Source organism: Hydra vulgaris, chromosome 03 (assembly GCF_038396675.1).
Source record: "Hydra vulgaris chromosome 03, alternate assembly HydraT2T_AEP".
Lineage (NCBI taxonomy): Eukaryota > Metazoa > Cnidaria > Hydrozoa > Anthoathecata > Hydridae > Hydra > Hydra vulgaris.
In genome coordinates this window covers 31,879,078-31,895,000 of record NC_088922.1, presented here as the reverse complement: position 1 = coordinate 31,895,000, position 15,923 = coordinate 31,879,078, and the positions used below count along the sequence as shown (strand labels likewise).

At 28.1% G+C, this 15,923-nt stretch overlaps 2 protein-coding genes across 3 annotated transcripts in view; one reads left to right on the top strand and one right to left on the bottom strand.

The window, feature by feature from the left end:
* LOC136078090 (uncharacterized protein KIAA0825 homolog) overlaps nucleotides 1-15,923 on the top strand; it is a 114,251-nt gene that overhangs the window by 48,561 nt on the left and 49,767 nt on the right. For both annotated transcript variants that reach the window (XM_065792927.1, XM_065792928.1), the window contains exon 10: nucleotides 6,093-6,168. In XM_065792927.1, coding sequence (XP_065648999.1) covers nucleotides 6,093-6,168 — 76 coding nt within the window. The remainder of the gene's footprint in view (nucleotides 1-6,092; nucleotides 6,169-15,923) is intronic.
* Nucleotides 1,566-2,535, bottom strand: LOC136077709 (uncharacterized). The gene is made up of 2 exons (XM_065791924.1): nucleotides 1,692-2,535; nucleotides 1,566-1,594 (listed from the first exon to the last, which is right to left on the bottom strand). The coding sequence occupies exon 1, from the start codon at nucleotides 2,505-2,507 to the stop codon at nucleotides 1,794-1,796; it is 714 nt and encodes a 237-aa protein (XP_065647996.1). The 5' UTR covers nucleotides 2,508-2,535; the 3' UTR covers nucleotides 1,566-1,594; nucleotides 1,692-1,793.

Genomic DNA, 15,923 nt, shown 5'->3' with positions numbered 1-15,923 from the left:
ATATATATTATACTTTTTAGTTTAAACTCCTTACAGAATAATCCATAATATGATTAATCATTTGTATAGCTGGTTGGGGTTATACAGAAAAAATTATTCGGGAAATTAGTTTAACGCCTAAAAAGAAAAAGAAAAATCAATGAAGATTACAAACTATATTTCATTAAGTTTCAAATGCTTAACAAAATGATTGGCCATTGTTGTTTACCAATCAAATTCTTCGCCTCTCAAATGTCTGTATATCCGAACAAGCTTTTCAGCTCTATCGCTCCCTAACCTATTTCTTAACTTGCTCCACACAATACCAAAAGTAGAAAACACTCTTTCTATGGAGCCAGTGCTTGCAGAACAACTATGAAGAGATTGAAAAAATTTTGCAAACCCTTCTGGCAGTGCTAAAGATTTTTGATGCAGCCTTTGCTTCAAATCTATTATACCTCACCATCTTTCACTTGAAATTGTAGAAATAAAGTTATCGTTGAACATGTGCGGTGGAAAGGTAGTTGTGACTTTTAGCCTGAAATCATAGTATCCAGTCACGTATTCATTGTGGCTGGATACTATGATTTGTTTTGATTTTGTGTCAAAATTTTCCTAAAATTAAAGAATATTGTTTTCCTGCTTTATATATTAAAAATGAGAAATGTAAATATATGGATATTATGTCATAAATTGTGTCTGTAGTCTAGAATCAACTAATGTCTTATGTAAGTTATATAAGTTAAAACAATGTAGTTTTAAGTTTGTTTTTTCAATTTTTGGGTTAGATTTGGTTGCCATACGTTGGTATTTAATATCAGTCAAATTTGCCAAAAAATGAAAAGGTTCTATTGCTTCATCAAATTTTAACTTAATTTCCATATAATATGGCTTCAGGTCTTCATCCTTCAGGAGAGATAACCAAATTTCACATGCATCTGACAATGATTTTGAGTCACTTTGTAGCTATAAATATAACTTCTTTTTTTAAATATCTTTGCAAATATTTAACAGTATATTGAAGCCATAGTTTAAAATATTTTAATTAATAACAATTATGCTTTACATATCTACCTTATCTAAAGCTTATCTCACATTTCTCCAGTTGAATTAGAAGGTTTTTAACATCTCTGCAAATTCCAGCATTATCTATAATTTTCTTGATATTATGTTTAATATCACCTTCATGCATATAATATCAAGGTAGTGGTTATAATTTTTAATATAAGTTTTTAAACAGTCTACTTGAGAGTTCCATTGTGTATCATTAGGAAGTTGCAGCATAACTCCATTCCTATCATCCAAAAGCCATCCCTGAAATTAAGAACTAGTTTAATTAGTTGATATATTAACATAATTCACTGAATAAAAAAGTACAAAAAAATTAAACTGTAAAATTAATATAATATATTATAAACAATATTTACTCACACGTGGTTGGTGATGATTTCGGAAGTATTTGTTAACTTCAATTAAATGTGCCAGAAAATTTGGTGTCACATGCTTCTCAACTAAATTTAAGTAATGAGCTGAGCATCCATATGTAAGTAACAATGGATATTCCTCTTTAAGAACTTCTTTCATCTTTTTCATTATCTGTACAAATGGCAAATACCTGTTGGAAGTAGAGAAATATTCTTATATTTTTAGTTAATTTAAATTAAAGTAAATACTATGTACATAAATACTATATACAGTATTATTATACTTACATCTTGCTCATAAACCTTCTTGATGTGTTTTATTGCTTGAATGGCTAATTGAGTACAATATTCTGAAGTTTTTTTTTCACTTCGTGAATCTATAGCGGAGATTTAATATGGGGTCTTTCCATTATGTACACTGTGAGCAATAATTGGATCATTTCTGACACTGCTCCAACCATCTTGTATCAATGTAATAGTACTCCTATTATTTGCAAATTCACTTTTCATAGATACAACTACCTCATCGTTCACTTTATCCAGTAACTCTCCTGAAAGTTTCTTCCGGTTCGGAGGATCATAGCCAGGGCTCAAAAAATTAACACAATTTTTAAATTCTCTATTTTCTACAGCATTAAATGGAATATTGCATGCAAAAAAAAATTTGGCAACTTGCAAGTCAAAAACATCCTTCTGGTCTGAGCTTGTTCTTGAAATGTAGTTTTCTATTAACTTTTGTTTTTTATATGGGGTTGATGTTGAACCAGAGTAGCTACTCCCAAAGACACCAGAAGTACTTGATGCTTCAAAAGATTCTGAAGTAACTGGGCTAACAGAATTACACAACAAGTTTACAGATGTCTGAGATGATACTTGGACATCATTTAAAGTAAATTTCTTATTTCGTTCTGCAACATCAGCAGATGGGTTGTTTTTTTTACATTTTTTTAAATGAATTCTGATTCTTTCTATTTTTTGGCTATTAATAATTTCATTGCAATAATTGCACTGGCACTGCAGTATTACTTTTCCAGAAACAGTTTTTGATAACTTAGTCATGTCATTCCATTCAGCTGCAAGCTTTCTTTCAGATCTAGGAGCCATAATATATGTTCTTATTAAAAAATGTTTTTTTTTTCTGAAATAAATTCTATTATAATTAAAATATAAATAAATAATATCAACTAGTTAATAAATCAGGAAATTCTGTAACACTTTGCAGTTTTATAAGTCATAACATAACAACATATTCTCCTAGACTAGTCCAGGAACTCCCAAAACATGTTAGAGACTTAATGTACTTTGGCAATAAAAATAAGAACATATAGGGTAAATGAACTATAAATTTAGAAATTTAACTTTCCGTCCTGGAAATTTTTATTTTGTAATAACGGTCAATTTTGAAAAAAACCAAAAAAACCCATTTGGTTTCATTTTTTAAAAAACCCAGGGTTTTTTCCAACCCTGGTAACACAAGAATGAATTTTAGTTGATGGCACAAGAGACGCTAGCTCTTTAGAGCAGTGCCCATTATAGTGTTTGTAGAAAAGAGAAAGAGAAGCAACATTACAACCTCCAACCATTATGTGATGATGGTTGGAGGTTAGCTGCAAGAGCAGGTCCATCTATATTAGCAATGCGTTTTTTGCTCCTTGTCTAAAAAAGAAAGGGCATCATTGAAAGATCCACCCCAGATATGGCAACAATATTCCATACAAGGACGGATTTAAGATTTAAAGAGATAAAGAATAAAATTGGGAGTAAGAAAGTGGCGAGCACGATAAAGAGTCGCAACCTTAGCAGATGCTAATTTTGCAATGATTTGATATATGGTTTCCAATAAAGATCGAAAGTAAGAGTTAATCCTAAAAGATGAAGGGTAGATGACTCATCGAGTACATTACCGTTCATAAATATAGGATGTCTATATTATTGCGACAACGATTACCTGAAAAAAATTAGGTTCTATCTGAATTAAATTTCACCACTGTGAGTCCCATGCTGCAGCAGTAGTGAGATCATTTTCAAGTTTAAATGGAGGGGCCTCCAAGCAATCAGAAAGTGTTGGCTTCTTATCAAGACAAGAATAAATGGTAGTATCATCAGCGAACAATGCCACCTTAGATGTGAGAATATCTAGATGATAATGTAATTTAAAAGAGTATAGGACCAAGGATAGTACCTTGAGGAACCCCTGAAGTTACAGGATAAGAAAAAGAGTGCTGTCCATTGAGAATAATTTTTATACTACAATTAGAAGGGAAAGATTCAATAATCTTAAAAATTAAAGTTACCTGATACACTGTAGAAAGAAAGCTTATGGAGAAGACCTGCATGCCAAACTTTATTAAAAGTTTCAGAAATGTTGAGAGCGATAACCTTAACCTCTTTACATCTATATAATGCAGGATAAAACCTATCAGTTATTACTGTTAGGAAATCAGCTGTAGAATGAAAAGATTGAAATCTGTATTGATGATCAGAAAGTAAGTTATTAGATTCAAGATGAGAGAAGTGTGTGTTAATACAAGATTCAAAAACCTTGTTTATGATGGGAAGAAAACTAATGAAACTGTAGTTAGATGATTCAGATCTCTCTCCAGAGTTTTTGTAAATAGGGATAGCAGATACGAATGTCAAGATCAAGAATGATCAACCTGTTTGTCGGCTATATCAGGTAGAACACAACTAGTGGAATCAAGAGATATTGATGAAAGGTTTTTAGCAAACAATTCAGTTTTGTCTTTAGGTGAGGCGACAAAATCTGAACCAAACAAGAGAGGTGGAATAACAGATTTGCCCTTATTATTGATACTGTTAAAGATTCTCCAGAAGTCACAAGAGCCTAATTTTTGAAATGAAGTATGAGATTTCATGACCTAAGAATAGTGGGTTTTGGTGTTAGACAAAACATTTTCACAATGGTTTCTAGCAATAGTAAACTATTTTCTGGAGAATTGTTTTGTTAGTAATGGAAGTAACGGTTTTGATTGGAAATTGCAGCAGCACAATGTGAGGAAAACCATGGAGAAGAGTGAGGCTTGACTTGGATTCGTCGATTGGGAATAAAAGACTCCATGCCAGCCTGGATCCACAAAGTTATGTAAGAAGTACATTTGTCAGCAGGAAGACAAAATATTTCTACCTTAAGGACCATTGCATAGGAAATTACGGAAAGAGTTCAAGTCAGCTTTTTACAAGGTAGTTGTAAAAGGTACGATGATATTCTGATGATGAAGAATATTGTTTATTGTTAATTATATTTACTTTAGTTCTAGTTATATACATAATATTTTTCTGTTTTATATTTCAGTGGTAATATCTCTTATTATTTTATTATTTATCATTAGATTATTCATTTAAGAATTTTTATTTTTTGATTATTATTATATTTCATCATTATTATATATTCTCATGCATTAATTTATTGTGAATTGATATTATTTTAATTTTATCTATTGTTTATTATTTTATCGTTATTTTTAATTAATAGTATAAATCTATACTTTTTATGTACAAATTCTTTAATATATAATATAATCAACTATTTTGTTTACTATTACTAAATACTGTTGCTATTTGTTCATTTACTGTTTATTATTTAATTGTTTTATCTTTTTATTTTCTATATTTTCTATTCTATAAATGGTTTTACATCTAAATCATACAAATTTTTAACTTAAATTGTTTGAATTAATTGGTTGCTCAAAATTCCTCCCATGTTTAAAAACAGCATGGTTCATATGGTTAGCGAATGATGTTGTATTTAGGGATTGCGGGTTACAGTATACGGTATAATAACTTTTTGGTAAACTTTACTGTCTATTTGATATACTAAAAGTTAGTATTTCATTTAGTATACTTTTGTTTATGAATTATTTTTGGACTGACTTGATAATTTATTAATTATATTATCTTAATGAATTAAATTACTATACCATATTTATTGTATGATTTATCAAGAATGAAGCATTTTTATTTTTGATTTAATTTTTTGATATAGTAAGATAACAATCCATAATCAATTGGTTGCTGATTTTTTGATGTAGTAAGATAACAATCCATAATCAATTGGTTGCTGATTTTGATCAAAGACTTTAACTTTTTTGTTTATCTAATGAGAATGTGTAACCAATAGTAACTAATAGTATAATAATATTATAAAACACACAAACAAAAGCAAAAAAATAATAAACAAATTTATGTTTTATGTAAACTGTAAAAAAAAATTTTGTTTAAGGTTTTACTTTACTGTATACAATACAGTAAACTGTATACTAAATTTTTAGTATACCGTATACTAGCGATCCCTAAATGTAGCTGAAGTGGCATAAACTTTAGATTAAAGATCTTCAACAACAAGTGACTGTTCTTCAAAACAGTATCTGTAGTACAGCAGATTAATAATAAAATATTTGGATTGCTTGGTTTTGTAGAATCTTTTAAGACTAGGTTGAACTCCCATTCTTTGGATGTGGATGCTCTAGATTTGTAGTTAGATATAGGAATCCATCTTAAGTCCTTGAGAATGCGAGTTGTGTCAATTGGTGGTTCAATGGAAGCATTCTTTAAAAAAATATCAAGTAAAATATCAGAAAAAAATATAAGTAATGTTTAACAACATTATTACATATAATGTTTAACAACATTATATTACATATAACTTGAACGTTTTTTTGTTTGTTTTAGTTCAGATGAGAAAATGCTTGTAATTTTGGAAATTTTAACAAACAAGCCATGTTTTAATAAAAGACTTCTTTTAAAGGTTAGTTTCAATCCATTATTTGACTATTATCTGCATATTATATAAATATATATATATATATATATATATATATATATATATATATATATATATATATATATATATATATATATATATTTACATATTTAAAAAATATACATAACAAATAAATTTAAAGATAATCGGTTTAATAATATCATTAAGGTAGCTATGACAGAAAGAGATTTTTATGCTAAATAAATTCTAAACAATTCAAGAGGACCTGAACTGTTAAAAAAAACGAGTGAAAATAAAATTGACACTTCTACTAGATACAACAAACCTTGTTTTCTTGTAAATTTTTCCATGGCGAATTTAACAAACATCATTCAAATATTTAACTCAAGTTTGACCATTAGTATTTTCAAAATAATGATAAATTAAAACATTAAAATAAAATTTTTTTAAAAATAATAACACTAAAAAAAAATAAGTCTAATTGATACAACTTTATAGAATTTTTTAGTGTAGAAAACTTATTAATATTGCAGATACCCAAGTGTGTATTGGTATTAATAAAGAATAAAATATTAAAAACCATATGCCATATGCATATATATTTAAAAGCCATGTATATTTAAAAAGATAATATAAAAAATAAAATATTTGATTAAAAGGATTTCTACATTCATAGGAATTGTATGAAGTAATTAGAAAGATTTTTATTGATTAGGATCTTATCTTATCTTAGGAGTACCAGAGCCAGCCTTCTTGAAGTATTGAGCATTTCTAAGTTCCGATCTATGTTCTTACCTGACCAGAATCCCATACTTACAATTAAGTTTTCTATTAATAATTTTTTTCTAATAATAATAATAAAACAGAAATATTTCAACTCCTTATTGTTGAAGCAACTGTACTGCAACTAATTTTCAGCTTGTTTTTGAGTTAGTTGGGTTAGGTTTTTTAAAATTATTTTGGTTTCTTGCCTAATGCAACAAAATCAAAAACAAACTGAAAATTAGTACAAAAAAAATTATTTTTGCTGTACAATGACTTATAACATCTCAGATTTAAAATGGTCTAACAGTTAGGAGTTGAAATATTTCTGTTTGATTATTATTATTTGAAAAATTTATTAATAGAATAAATTGTTATGTACTTTGTCAAAATGATGTTTAATGATTAAATTTATATATTATGTGTATTAGAGATAATAATTTTCTAAATTTTGAAAATATTTGTTGTAATAAAAATTAGTTACCTATCATTGCCAGAATTAAGACACCTTTATTTACATGTTTATGTATCTTCTAATATTATATATTGTACTTAAGTTTGTACTTTTTTTTCTTTACAATTTGACCACGGCTGTTTTAATGTTTTAATTTAAATGCTATTTAAAAAATCATGATTTTACGCAAAGGCTTCATATCAATTAAAAATTAATTATAATAATCGTTCAAAATAAACGTATTTTGTTTAAATTAAATGTTATATTAAAAATTTATTTAGTAGGCATGAATTTTCGTAATAAATTTAAACATTTGAAATTATTTTTCAAGGTCTTTCTAAAAATCTTTTAAAAGATTATTTTTTTAGATTATCTAATAAAATCAATTTTAGATTAAAATGTCTGATTAAAAAGATTTGTTTCTTTGGTTTGCTCAGACACAAGGAAAATACATTTGTAATTAATCATTTCAAAAAAGGTGTTATATTATCACTTATTTACCAATATATTAACCAATGTGAAAATGGTCTGTGATTGGGTAAATTAGCAAAAATTGTTATACTACAAATTTAATAAAGGGATTAGTGTCAACGTTATATGTAAATGCTAAAAATCATCCAGGAATTCTCAAAGAAAATTAAAGATGCAATATCTCTAATTATATATAATATCTCACAAGGTTGTATCACTAATAACTTGTCTAAATTAAACTTACAAACAACTTTCTCAAACAATGACATTTTAGGAAATGATGAATTTTATACTGATGACATACATGATATACCAATGATGTTAGATAAGTCAAAAATAAGACAAAAAATTTACTTTAAAAGGTTTAGTATGGATGGCCATTCCACCTAAATTCACTGACATTTCTGAATAATTGATCAAGAAATCATGTGGATTATGATAAAATGTTGGAATTATGTCAATGATTGTATGTAATCATTCGGATGTCAAATAATCATCATCGGATGTCAGATAATTATTTGGATGACAAATACGTACTTTAGCCAAATTTAGCTAACCCTCACAGCGTAAAAAGAATGATAAATTAGCTTCAAACAAAGAACATATGTTTTGTCTTAAAAGATGCCAATCCTCCAAATTGTCTAAAATTTAAGCCAATTGAAGTTTTTTGAGCAATATTGTCTCGCTTGTAAGAAAGTGCATGGAGGCTATGTCTGTATTACAATTTGAAGGAAAGGTAAGAAAGTAAATCAAAGAACATGATTTGAATGTCCAGGAGATGCTTCAAAGCGTGAAAAGGAAGGTGTGACAAGTTGAGAACCAGGACCTTATTCAATTTTATAATTTGATGTTTGTGTATAGTTTATTGTATATATTTTATAAAAATAAAAATCCTTTGGTCGCTTATTCTATAACCAGTGATTTTTAAATGAATTTAAAGTATTCCTAATATTTTAAAGCCATACGTTATGTATGCAGCCCTCGGAATTAGGAAAAAAAAGGTTGGCAATAATTTGCTGACCTTATTCTATGTGAGGTCGAAATCTTGTTGGCAAAAAAATGTAAAACAAAGGTTTGAGCATAAAACAAAGAAATGGGTTCAGTAATTTTTTGCCGATCTCAAGCATTTATAGATCGGTAGTTAGGTTAGCATTGCCAAATGCCGATCCTAATTCAAAGTCATTTAATAGTTAGCTCTAATTCATTTACATTTTATAATTATGATAAAGATATTAACTGATACATTAACTGAGGATTGGGTAGATATCATCTAATTATTAACTGATACATTAACTGAGGATTGGGTAGATATCATCTAATTATTAACTGATACATTAACTGAGGATTGGGTAGATATCATCTAATTATTAACTGATACATTAATTGAGGATTGGGTAGATATCATCTAATTATTAACTGATACATTAACTGAGGATTGGGTAGATACCATCTAATTATTAACTGATACATTAACTGAGGATTGGGTAGATATCATCTAATTATGAAAGACTTTTATTATGGCAAAAAAAATTTGATTTTTCTGAAAAACTGTTTGAAAAGCTAAATTTTTTTTATCAATGTTTTTTATAAAATGATGATTATTTTTGATGTTTTATATAATTTCTTATTTTTGAGACCCATCATGATATACTTTTGAAGAACTATTTTTTTGATAATTATAGGGATCCGTCTAATGTTTAAGGGTCTTGAATCTAAAAATATTTTTTTTCAATAATTTTTTAATTCTAATATTATTTTATTATATAGAACACATATTGAGAGTAAGAGTAGACATTGAAAAAAAAAGGTTGTTTTAAAGACCACCCTAATATATATATTTCATAAAGACTCAACAGAAAACTTATTATTGCTCTGTTCTTCTAAGAACATTAAGTACTCTATTTTCTAGAGTGCATTTAAAATTATTCATATATATATATATATATATATATATATATATATATATATATATATATATATATATATATATATATATATATATATATATATATATATATATATATATATATATATATATATATATATATGTATGTATGTATGTATGTATGTATATATATAGTTCTATAGATTGTTGCATTTAGGAGTACGGAAGGAAAAAAATGTTTCTTATGCCAACAAATACGTCAGTTTTAATTACTTTTAACTTTCGTCCAACATTTGCATGTTGTCAGAAAGTTAAAGCCATTAATTTAATTACAAATTAATTGTTTTTTTAAAAACCCGCAAAAACGCAAATTTAATTGACCAGAATGTTTTTAAAAACATTCTGAATGTTTTTAAAAAATTCTGAATGTTTTTAAAACATTCCTAATGTTTTTAATAATATAAACAATGTTGTTTTTTTTAGTTTTTTTAATAAAATGTTTTATTTTTAGTTTTTTTACTGTAAATCATGCACAGAGTGTTGCTACATCGACTATCTTATAGCCTGACTCGCAACAAAGTGCTGCTACACCGACTGACAAATAGCCTGACTCGCGACAGAGTGTTGCTACATTGACTATCTTATAGCCTGACTCACAAGGGAGTGCTGCTACATCGACTGAGGGTTTGGTTGGGGCAGGCAGTCTACCAAGTAACAAAAAAAAATTCGGTCTTGCATTTTAATTTTTACTTTTTGTCAACAAAACTTTCTGACAACCAGTTAGGAGTTTTATCATTTGTCAATTATCATTTTCTTGTAGCAGCAGGCTATAAAATAGACGATGTAGCAGCACTCCTTTGTAGCAGCAAGCTATAAGATAGTCGATTTAGTAACACTTTTCGCACAGGTTTTACAGTAAAAAAGCAACACTCCTCGCATGTTTTACCTATTTTTCAGTCAATGTAGCAACACTCCTTGCATGTTTAAAAAGTATTATAAAACAATAAAAAAACAAAAAGAAAAAGCACTATTGATTATAAAAACTTTCTAGTCTTTTCTTATTGCGGTTTTTTGAAAAATGATAAAACTTAATGTACTTTCGCATTATTTTAATTGTTTTAACTTTTAAACAGCATTAAAATGTCGCTTAATTGTTGATGTTGCTTAAATGTTAAAAAAAAGAGGAACATATTTTAAAACATAGTAGTCGAAAATCTTTTTTGACTACTGCGTTTTGAAATATATTCCTTATAAACTAGTTATATAATGTTCTGTAATATATGCTTTTTATAATAATTACACTGCCCAACAGTGATTTTGTATCGGAACCAAAATTAATTATTTCTTATGCATTTCCATCTGCTGAATTCGAAAATGACATTAAAAATGACATATTAGCTCTAGTTTAAGAAATAAAAGCAAAAATTTTCTCTCAAGGCAAGGGTTGAATTAAGTGATCGCGAAATGAAAAATCCGGAAAAATATCTGGTCTTCAAAATTTTAGTTTATGCGAAATCGTGTACTTTGTTAAATTTGTTAGCGAAAAAGTTATAAAGTATAAAATAACAAACTTATGACTACAAAAGTAATAACACTCTAGTAACTTCATTATAAAAGTAATAACACTATACAAGTGTAATACTTTTACAACGCACTTATAACTTTTACAATTCATTCTTAGTTCAAACAACATAAATAATTCCGAATTTTAATTGAAGTAGAAAAGCATCTAGAAAAATAGAGTGGATATTTAAATAATATTTATAACGTATTAAAGAACTTAAACAACTTCATAAAAACGCACTTTATAAAAAGTTTAGCATTACGAAAAAAGCTTCTAATGGTCCGTAAAAGCGCATGATTAATTTAAAAATCAACCAAAAAAAACTTTTTATTGGTTTATTTTTAAATTAGCGCGCGTTTTTTCGAACTGTTCGTAACGTTTTATAATGCTAAATCCTTTTATAAAGTTGTTTAAGTGTATTGTAGAAGTTCATGAAGTTTTTAATAATATTTAATTATCCACTTCATTTTTTCAGATGTTTTTTACTTTGATTAAAGTTTGGAATTTCTAATGTTGTTTGAACAATGAATGAACTTTAAAAGTTATAAGTGCTTTATAAAAATAATAATACTATTATAGTTTTATTACTTATATAATGCAGTTAGTGACTGGAGTGTTATTGCATTTGTAATTGTAAGTTTATTGTTTTGTTTTGTTTTGTTCTTTATAACTTTTTCGCTAACAATAGTTTGTTCTTTAAAAACAAAGTAAACGGCTTGCATAAACTAAAATTTTAAAGACCAGATATTTTTCCAGATTTTGTAAATCGCGATCGCTTATTCAACCATTGCAAGGGTAGAAATTTTCATTTTTTTTTATAAAAAATTTTTGTTTTTGACTATCCAAAATGTTTTGTTCATGTTTAAAACTTGTGATACTAGTTATGTGTGTTTGCTAAAGTTTCTGGTCTAATCTATTCTTAGTTTTTATTTTTTTATTTACTAGTGTAAAATTTTACAAATCATTCAGATAATTTACCAGTTCCTACTCCACCACAAAGTTGTGAGTTAGAAGCAGAAAATGAAGTAGAAATAGAAGAAAACAAGCCTTCCACATCAAATGATCCTGATTTTGTGTTAACAGATGTTGTGCCACACAGATTGAGTCAAGCAGAATTAAGTGATCTTGTTCGAGATCTGGACTTGTCACAGGAAAAGGCAGAACTTCTAGGGTCAAGACTAAAGCAGTAGAATCTTCTCCAACTTGATGTCAAGGTTTCACCTTACAGAAAACGGCAGCAGAATCTGCTTTCTTTTTTTGAGAAAAAAAATAATCTTGTTTGCATTGATGTTTTTGGATTAATGCATTAATTTGAACTATGATCCAATTGAATGGAGATTATTCATAGACTCATCTAAACTAAGCTTGAAAGTTGTATTACAGCACCATGGAAACCGTCTTCCTTCTGTTCCTATTGGCCATGCAGTTCATAAGAAAGAGACTTATATAAACATGAAAGTTCTCTTCAACTCAATTAATTACAATAAACACAAATGGAAAATTTGTGGTGATCTAAAAGTCATTGCCATACTTTTAGGAATGCAATTAGGGTATACTAAATACTGCTGCTTTTTGTGTATGTGGGACAGTAGAGACAGAAGTTCACATTATATAAAAGAAGACTGGTCTGCAAGAAATCTCAACACAGAAGAAAAAAATGTTATTGCTGAACCACTTGTGGATCCAAAAGATGTTCTTCTTCCACCATTACATATTAAGTTGGGTTTGATGAAAAATTTCGTCAAAGGTATGAACAAAGAAGGACATACTTTTAGGTATTTAAGAAATAAGTTTCCAAAAATAAGTGATGCAAAAGTTGACAAAGGTATTTTTGTTGGGCCATAAATACGTCATCTTATGAAGGATTCTGCATTTGACGAAGTTTTGAAGGGGTCCGAAAAGGAAACTTGGGAAGCTCTTAAGGGAGTGATTAGTGGATTTTTAGGCAACAAATGAGATTATAACTACATTCAATTGGTAGCAGTACTTCTGCAAAAATATCATCACCTTGGATGTAACATGTCCCTCAAGATTCATTTCCTCCACTCACATCTAGACTTGGTCCCCCCCCCCCCCCTGCAATTGTGGAGCTGTTTGTAATGAACATGGGGAAAGGTTTCACCAAGTTATTTGTGTAATGGAAAAAAGATATCAGGGTCGTTGAAATGAGGCCATGCTTGCAGATTACTGTTGGTTTGTGTGTAGGGATGCTCCAGAACTAGTTTACAAAAAGAAAGCAAAAAGATCACGATTTTGTGACGATACCCCATAGGCATCTTTAACCCTATTAACTTGATGATTTCTTTATTTAAAACTATTAGAATATATCTGTAATAAAAAAAAAACCAAATGTACTTTAAATGTTATTAGAATATGTAAATTATATGTCATATTGCTCTGTTGCAAATTACGTGAAATAAAAATTTATTGCTATTGTATATCTCAGAAACTAGAGCTAATAAAAAATTTTCGTTGTCATATTCTTTTTTCTCAGCCCGAAATTAGTATAATTTGAATAAAATTGCTTGAGATACAAAAAAAATAAATTTTTTTGTTGCCCAGTGTTATAAAATGACTTGGATACATGCAGATACACTACTGAAATTAAAAAAAAAAAAGGTTATATAAACTTAACATATTTCACTATATTTTTAGGTCCAAGTTATTAAATCTGTTAAATGTTATGTTATAGTATAATATTCATTAGATATACCTTTTACAGTCTTTATTTCATCAAACGCGTATAATATTAATTACAAGTACAAATTATAGTTTAGATATGTTGTGATATTTTTATATATAACTTATACAAGTAGACGGGCCCCAAAAACCACATGATTTTTTCTTTTGCTGTATCTTTTGTACAAAACAAATAATTTAACTTTATTTTGCTTTTTTATATGCTTTTATATGGTAAAAGTTCTTCCCAGGGGTTAAGAAGTATTTTGGTATTTTTTGTTTGCTTTTTTTTTTCAGTAAAGTTTCGCTACATTTTAGTAGGGGACCTCAAAAACCGTATGGCTTAAATTTTTATATAAATAATAACTTTTATAAAATTAGTTGCAACTTTCCAATTTTTGGAATAGCTTGTTGTATTAAAATCCCCTTCATATGGTAGTTTGATTGCAAACTTATATTTTATGAAAGTACCTAAAGCGCTACAAAAACCACAAGCTTGGGACCCCAAAAACCACATTAATTATTTTATTTGTAACAAAAATGTAAGTGGTATTACAAAAATTCATGATTTAGTAGATTTGTAGTAGTTGTAACTATCTTTTTAATGATAATGAATTTATATAGAGCTTTTATTTTATGCTCCTGCTTAGAGGATAGTTTTAGTTCAGTTTGCAGTATGTGAATTTGCGATATTATTTTATTTGTGAGCAAATAAATAAACATGAGTAACAGCAACAAAAACTTCAAAACTCGCTTGCAAATGAAGTCACTAAATCCAAGTTCTAATGCTAAAGCACTAATTAAAAGAAAAGCTATATTAGAAAAAAAAAAACAACTTTAAGCTGCTGCTAAAGAAAATAATGTAAGACGACATGCTGCAATTAAAACAAGACAATATCCACTTATTAAAGATCGTGAAACAATAAACCGTAGACTTGATGGGAAAATAGTCAATGGTCTTGAAAGACAGTACTGTGCAATTCTCTTGGAGGAAGAAGAGATGTCAATTGTTTCATACATTAAGAATAAAAATCAAGCAATGCAAGGCATAAACAAAGCACAACTAACAAAACTTGTCCTTGATGTTCTGAAAGTTAGACAATACACAAATAAAAGATTGAAAGGTGGCAGAAAATTCATAGCATTATCTGCAAATGCAAAAAATGCTTTGACAAAAAACAAGTATTAATGTTTCTTATATATATTTTTAAAAGGTAGTAATAGTCAACATGTTAAGATATAAAGAGATTGCTTGTAGTTCCAGGAGTTGAAACTTTGTAAGAGAAGCTTTTTTAGTTAATTTTTTATTTTTGTTTTAAACACAGGTTAGGTAAATCGATTTGGATGCGCTTTAAAGCTAAGAATCCAAGCTTAACACTCAAGCGACAAGGAAATGTGTCAATAAATAGAGCTCTCAATTGCACGAGGGAAATAGCATGTTTCCACCTTGGTATGAGTAAACATTGAGTTTTTTATTATATTTCATAGTATACACTAGTTTCATTTAAAATTTAACTCAGAGCTACATCTTTTTATTAGTTTATGTATTGCTACTGTACATTCATGAAAAATAGTTCTACCAAAACTGAGTTACTAATAGATTTCATTGGTTGCCTTTAGACGCTCTTGCAGAAAAATTGATTGAGACAGGCATTATGACTGAAGCAGCACAAAAGGGGACAAGAGTTTGGTCTGGAAATATTGATACATGCAGAATATTTAATTATGATGAAACACCACAGTTCATCAATTTTGGTGTTGATGGTATTCATGCTGGTCTTGTTTTTGCTGCAAAAGGGGAAACATGTTGTAAAATGATCAGAGAGAACCGTGAATGCGTCACCATACATCCTCTAGTATCATTTTCAGGTAGTTATTGCCTTATCACTTTTTTGATAAATATTTATAATATGGATTGAACAGATGATATGTATTATCTTTCTTTGTAATTGTAGGAGACCTTT

Coding starts and splice junctions, on each gene's coding strand:
- LOC136077709 (XM_065791924.1), bottom strand. CDS start 2,507: ATGGCTCCTAGATCTGAAAGAAAGCTTGCAGCTGAATGGAATGACATG.